The sequence below is a fragment of the Pelophylax lessonae genome, assembly GCF_965119305.1.
Source record: "Pelophylax lessonae genome assembly, chromosome: 4".
Classification (NCBI taxonomy): domain Eukaryota; kingdom Metazoa; phylum Chordata; class Amphibia; order Anura; family Ranidae; genus Pelophylax; species Pelophylax lessonae.
Window position 1 is genome coordinate 119,388,704 of NC_138771.1, and position 7,565 is coordinate 119,396,268.

General features: G+C 43.5%; 1 protein-coding gene across 1 annotated transcript; it reads left to right on the plus strand.

The window, feature by feature from the left end:
- Positions 1 to 896: 896 nt before the first annotated feature.
- Positions 897 to 1,598, plus strand: LOC309554550 (olfactory receptor 5AP2-like; the record flags this gene model as incomplete). The annotated part of the gene is made up of 1 exon (XM_082256290.1): positions 897 to 1,598. The coding sequence occupies one exon, from the start codon at positions 897 to 899 to the stop codon at positions 1,596 to 1,598; it is 702 nt and encodes a 233-aa protein (XP_082112416.1).
- Between the last annotated feature and the right edge of the window lie 5,967 nt (positions 1,599 to 7,565).

The following is a 7,565-nucleotide window of genomic DNA, read 5'->3' on the forward strand; positions in this document are numbered from 1 at the left end:
TTATTACCCATTATTATATCTATATCACCTAATCAATGAGTGGGCTAAACATGTGAATTTAGCATATTTTATTACACCCTCTTCTTTTTGTTTTGAAGTTTGTCTGTATCCATTACTTTTCCATTGTTTTGAATAGGCAACAGTCATGGTGGGTTTTTTTTTTTTTTTTATAGGATAACTGTGTGAGAAGACTCAAATGACAACTGCCATACTACGAAAGTGCAAAGCACAAGTAAAATATAATGTATGGAGAATCACAGCAGGTGACATCACTGATCTGGATATAATAGCCCACGTGTCAAAGGATAACAGCTTTAAGGCTCCCCACAGCTGTATTTTGCCTTGTGGCAGGTTAGCTTATAATAGTTTTGACTGAACATAAAGAGCGAAAAAGATCTAAAACTTAAAAGGCCACCAATCTCTGCACAAATCATAGCGGTAGCTCATGAATGAATCATGATCTGTGACCAAAAGCAATTTTTTTCCTGTCAACTTGACTATAGAAGAAAATAACAAATGACCATGTGGTCAGCATTTTCCATAATCAGCTGTGCAAAATAATAGTGGTTAGTTAAAGAGACGTAGTTCAATAAATAACCTAATAGGATTTTTTTTTTTTTTATATATAACAGATAATTCAGTCCTCAGTATTGAAAGACACTGGGAACTACTCGAAGTCTACTGCCTTTCTGCTTTTGGGTCTCACTAATGATCCAGGCCTTCAGCTTGTGCTTTTTTATGTGTTTCTTATCATGTATGTGGTGACACTGATGGGAAATGTTGGTATTATATTAGTGATTCATTTCACATGCAGCCTCCATACACCGATGTACATTTTCCTCAGCCATTTAGCATTCACTGACATCTGTTATGCCTCTGCTGTGGTACCTAACACCATGGTCCATCTTATCACACAAAACAGATATATATCAGGCTCCGGCTGTGCAGTTCAGCTCTTCATGTTTTCGTCATTTGGGTCAACTGAGTGTCTTCTCTTTGGTGTGATGGCATATGATCGATATGTAGCCATTTGCAATCCTTTGAATTATGGAACAATTATGACAATAAGAACATGCAACATACTATTTGCCACTTCCTATATATTTGCTACAATTCAAGCTGCTATCCAAACAGGATTCACATTTAGTTTACACTTCTGTGGCTCAAACATTATTGACCATTTTATCTGTGATGCTCTTCCATTGATAAGATTGTCATGTTCTAAAACAACAATAAATGAGATCATCGTCTCCCTATCTGCTGCTATCATTGGTGGAGGTTCACTTTTCATTATTATAACATCTTATCTTTGGATTGCAACGACAGTCATAAAAATACCCTCATCTCAAGGAAAAAGAAAGGCCTTCTCTACATGTGCCTCACACTTGGCTTGTGTCACTTTATTTTATGGCACTGTGTTATTCAATTACCTTCACCCGAGTGGTGATGTAAATATGCGTCAAGACGTAGTGGCTTCCATCTTTTACACAATAGTTATACCAATGCTGAATCCACTCATCTACAGTTTAAGAAACACTGAGTTCAGAAGGATTTTTCACCAATTTGTTACTCGATGGATTACCTTTCATCTTTTTTGAGCTGAATAAGCCAGGCTACAGCCTAATGTTTTCTTAAAACATAACTTTTTGAAATAATCTACTTCCAAGTAAGGCATAAGAAATTGAAGTTTATTCCACAAGGCCCCTTAGTGAATGAAAAAGAAATATCCTTTTGAGAAGAGCTTACTATATGAACAAACGTACCCAACAAGGGAGAAAGCATTCATAGAAAGCAGAAAGGAAGTGAAAATAAGATAGGGAGGTTTAAGTGACCAATTTCAAGATATGTACAGTTCTTAGTAGTGTGAGCATTCCATGTCTCCACCATAACAAGGCTATTAATTTGGCATTCTTGGCATACCATTCTTATAGTATTTCTGTAGTTATGGCAGAAGTCATGAGCAGTGGCGGCTGGTGCTCAAAATTTTTGGGGGGGCGCAAAAAGAAAAATGTAATAGGTATTGCTTCGCATCAAAAAAGGCAGTAAAAAATTGCGTGACTTTGAAGTCATGGTACAGGCATGGCACAGGTGATGGTATAGGCATGGCATAGGTGATGGTACAGGCATGGCACAGGTGATGGTATAGGCATGGCATAGGTGATGATACAGGCATGGCACAGGTGATGGTATAGGCATGGCACAGATATGATATAGGCATGTCACAGGTCATGGTACAGGAGATGGTATATGCCCCCTTTCAATGCAGTGAGCAGCGTACATGCCCCCTTTCAATGCAGAGACCAGTGTACATGCCCCCTTCAATGCAGAGTTCAGCGTGCGTGCCCCCTTCAATGCAATGAACATTGTGCTGTGCCCCCTTCAATGCAATAAACACTGTGCTATGCCCCCTTCAATGCAATAAACACTGTGCTGTGCCCCCACAATGCAGAGTTCAGCGTGCATGCCCCCTTCAATGCAACTGTGCTGTGCCCCCTTCAATGCAATGAACAATGTGCCGTGCCCCCTTCAATGCAATAAACACTGTGCTGTGCCCCCTTCAATGCAATAAACACTGTGCTATGCCCCCTTCAATGCAATGAACACTGTGCTGTGCCCCAACAATGCAGAGTTCAGCGTGCATGCCCCCTTCAATGCAACACTGTGCTGTGCCCCCTTCAATGCAATAAACACTGTGCTGTGCCCCCTTCAATGCAATAAACACTGTGCTGTGCCCCCTTCAATGCAATGAACACTGTGCTGTGCCCCCACAATGCAATGAACACTGTGCTGTGCCCCCTTCAATGCAATAAACACTGTGCTGTGCCCCCTTCAATGCAATAAACACTGTGCTGTGCCCCCTTCAATGCAATAAACACTGTGCTGTGCCCCCTTCAATGCAATAAACACTGTGCCCCCTTCAATGCAATGAACTCTGTACTGTGCCCCAACAATGCAGAGTTCAGCGTGCATGCCCCCTTCAATGCAACTGTGCTGTGCCCCCTTCAATGCAATGAACACTGTGCTGTGCCCCCACAATGCAGAGTTCAGCGTGCATGCCCCCTTTAATGCAACTGTGCTGTGCCCCCTTCAATGCAATAAACACTGTGGAGAGTTCAGCGTGCGTGCCCCCTTCAATGCAACTGTTCCGTGCCCCCATCAATGCAGAGTTCAGCGTGCGAGCCCCTTTCAATGCAGAGCGCCACAGCATTGTCCCCAATCACTGCAGAGCGCCACAGCATTGTCCCCAATGATTGCAGAGCGCCACAGCATTGTCCCCCAATGATTGCAGAGCGCCACAGCATTGTCCCCCAATGATTGCAGAGCGCCACAGCTTTGTCCCCCAATGATTGCAGAGTGCCACAGCATTGTCCCCCAATGATTGCAGAGCGCCAGCATTGTCCCCCAATGATTGCAGAGCGCCACAGCTTTGTCCCCCTATGATTGCAGAGCGCCACAGCATTGTCCCCCAATGATTGCAGAGCGCCACAGCATTGTCCCCCAATGATTGCAGAGCGCCACAGCATTGTTCCCCAATGATTGCAGAGCGCCACAGCATTGTCCCCAATGATTGCAGAGTGCGCCACAGCATTGTCCCCCAATGATTGCAGAGCGCCACAGCATTGTCCCTCAATGATTGCAGAGCGCCACAGCATTGTCCCCCAATGATTGCAGAGCGCCAGCATTGTCCCCCAATGATTGCAGAGCGCCACAGCATTGTCCCCCAATGATTGCAGAGCGCCACAGCTTTGTCCCCCAATGATTGCAGAGTGCCACAGCTTTGTCCCCCAATGATTGCAGAGTGCCACAGCATTGTCCCCCAATGATTGCAGAGTGCCAGCATTGCCCATCAATGATTGCAGAGTGCCACAGCATTGTCCCCCAATGATTGCAGAGCGCCACATCATTGTCCCCCAATGGTTGCAGAGCACCAGCATTGTCCCCCAATGATTGCAGAGCGCCACATCATTGTCCCCCAATGATTGCAGAGCGCCAGCATTGTCCCCCAATGATTGCAGAGCGCCAGCATTGTCCCCCAATGATTGCAGAGTGCCACAGCATTGTCCCCCAATGATTGCAGAGTGCCAGCATTGTACCCCAATGATTGCAGAGCGCCAGCATTGTCCCCCAATGATTGCAGAGTGCCACAGCATTGTCCCCCAATGATTGCAGAGCGCCAGCATTGTCCCCCAATGATTGCAGAGCGCCACAGCTTTGTCCCCCAATGATTGCAGAGCGCCACAGCATTGTCCCCCAATGATTGCAGAGCGCCACAGCATTGTCCCCCAATGATTGCAGAGCGCCACAGCATTGTCCCCCAATGATTGCAGAGCGCCACAGCATTGTCCCCAATGATTGCAGAGTGCGCCACAGCATTGTCCCCCAATGATTGCAGAGCGCCACAGCATTGTCCCCCAATGATTGCAGAGCGCCACAGCATTGTCCCCCAATGATTGCAGAGCGCCACAGCATTGTCCCCCAATGATTGCAGAGCGCCACAGCTTTGTCCCCCAATGATTGCAGAGTGCCACAGCTTTGTCCCCCAATGATTGCAGAGTGCCACAGCTTTGTCCCCCAATGATTGCAGAGTGCCACAGCATTGTCCCCCAATGATTGCAGAGTGCCAGCATTTATATCCCTTATATGATTCTTTAGGTCCATATCCCTGAAATAGCCCCCAGTGTAAAAAGGAGAGGTGGTTCCATGTCCCAACAGTGTTAGGGCATGGAGCCCTGTCCTGATCTTCTTTGCTGCTCTGCCATAGCCTGTTTAGAATGAAAAATGCTGCTATTACTTTGTACATTTTCCGGTATGCCCACCTGTGTGAATAGAGGTTGTATGTGAGAGAAGTGTATGCGTTTTTGCAAACAAAAAAAAAAGTTTACAGAAAAAAAAAAACTGAAAGTGAATAAAATTGAAACAACAATCTGGATCAACAGTACCTAACAGTACCCAATGTAATCAAATATTCAAAAAATCCATAAAAAATAAAAAATAAAGAAATGAAACAAACATAACAGCAACATACTGTGTCACAAAAGCTATCAAAGTGTACTGCACGTACTTATACTGAACAGCTGTGGTCAGCAGGGTTAGAATGTTCATTGTTATGTGCTAGCCCCCTCACTATAAAAGGGGGTTACTAGCAGTCATATTCCAATGTGTGTTGGGAGTAGTTTAGGGAGAACTACCAGTCTGGTTAGGAGAGTAAAGCCAGCCATAGACGGTTCAGCAGGGTTCAGAGATTCAAATCATGTATGGGCAGGCTGAATGTACACAAGTTGATCGATCTATCAACTTGGGTTCAACCAGCCTGTCGGATTCTACCTGTGGTTATTGCTAGCGGCTGTTTTAGCCGCTAGCAATGATCACTGTTTTCCCCCAGGGGGACAGCTTCCCCTGCCTCCCTTACATTGGCAAGCAGCAGTGGCGGTGGCTGCCTCAGAACCACAGTTTGTTTTTTTAAACCACAGCAGCCAGGCCCGGCTGCAGGCAGTACTAAAAAGCAGTACCTGAATGACATGACTATTAGCTACATTGGGTCCCGGGCTGATGCAGACTCAGAAATGAGGATACAGAGGACTATTGGGAGCGTAGGCTAGACCATTGGCTGGAACTTGCACAGTATGCGCTGGAGCATCAGCTTTCACTTCAGTCAGTGTGCCGTCTGAGAGGGCCTTTAGTGCAGCAGATTTTGTTACTAAGAAAGGTGTCTCCTGACAGTCTTTTGGACTACCAGTGAATACAAAACCCCAGCTACTGATAATGCTTGAGACTAAATTTTTAACTTTCATCAGGACTAAAAAAATATTAATGCCTGCCACCATTAAAGTTTTTGCCACCTCTCCTGGCCTATTCTGGTGTTCTAGCACTGTAATAGTGGCCCATATCCATCCATAGCCAATCCTCAGCTGCAAAATTTTAAATGCTTGCTGCAGAGTATATGCGGCATTGTATCTCAGAGTTTGCATCCTATTCAGGTACTCAAGAAAGCAAAAAATATTTGTAGCTATTGTCTCTCAGATAATTAACTCTAATGGACATTTCAAGATTCAGCCTGCCTTGTCTCACCCACTAAGCTGCTTACATACTGTTCAGTCACTCTTAAAGCAGTATTAAACATAAAATCAAAATGTAATACATTGCAGCTTACCAATCATTAGATGTGGTGGCTGCATTCATTTTCTTTTTTTTTTAAGCTTTTCCCCTCTGTTTTCACTACTTGGAGATCTGGCCAGTAACACACCTCCTGTTGTGCCCCCCACTTTGGATGAAGGACAACAGGGGCACCTGTGGACAGCAGCATTGTCAGTTGGAGGGATGGGCAGTGTTAGATATACCAGCAGATTTAAATACACTAACAAATTGAAGCTAAAATCAGTTAATCAGTTTCACTAAACAGTTTTTTTTTATTCTTTTGAGATAAAGGTTTTACATTAATAAATAAATAAAAGGTGATAATTTTTAAGCACCCCTGCCAGTGTTAAATGGTTTGTCTCATCTGTGTAACTGATAGTTTCTTCTGCAGAGCTTGTTCCTTGTTCCTAAAACAGACTTACTGGCTGGATCACCAAATGAAAATAAAAGAAACAAAAATCCTAAAAAAGAATACTCATGCGCTAGAGCATCAGCTTTCACTGCAGTCAGTGTGCTGTCTGAGAGGGCCTTTAAACTTGTTAAACTGTAATTTAATTAATTATGGCTTTTGGGATTAATACCGCTTTACATATTTTTGGCTATTGTCTCTGAGAAAATACACCCTATTTTCTATTTGGTTTTCAGTCTTTTTTATTAAAGGTTTTTACAAAAGTACAAAAAAGTACAGTTTACAAAAGATAAGCTGGAGGCCAGCAACAACACAAAAGTTGTACTACCTCTGCCATGGAAAATACAGACACAGTAGTACCCTATTTCTATTTCATGGTAAAATCTGCCTTGTCTCTCCCTCTTAAACTGAGGCTTAACCAAGCTGCTTAGATGCTGTGCAGGCTCTACAAAATATTTTTGGCTATTGTCTCCCAGATAATACACTCTATTCTTTATTGCAAAATTAAACCTGTCTTGTCTCTTTCTATTTTACACATTTATTTTGCACATATATATTTTAGGAATATTTGGGGATAGGGGGATGAGAGGCTGCTCAGTGATTGTGGGTGTCAGGAACAGCAACAGGGATGGCCAAATCTGTGACAAAAAAGGGGAACAGCTAAGAGAAGGGCTGTTCAAAGATAGGTATAATTCCCAAGCGGAATTAGTGGCTAAAAAATCAAAATATTTTATTAGATGTGAAGAATATCACAAGTATCAATAACAAGTCACAGGACATGACATACACACACAAGTTAAAAGAACAACCCAGATGAAAACCCAGAACAGTAAATAGGATCAATGGTAAGCACAATGAACTGGGATATAATATGGAAAAATGTATCAAAAGTCAGACCTATGAGGTCCCGTTATGCTCCCGCACCTATCGCACAGTTCCTGATTGTAAGTGGAGGGATTCCTCTCCCAGTGGTATTGGTGCCTTAAGGGAATTTAATCCAGGGATAAGTCTGAAAAAGCCC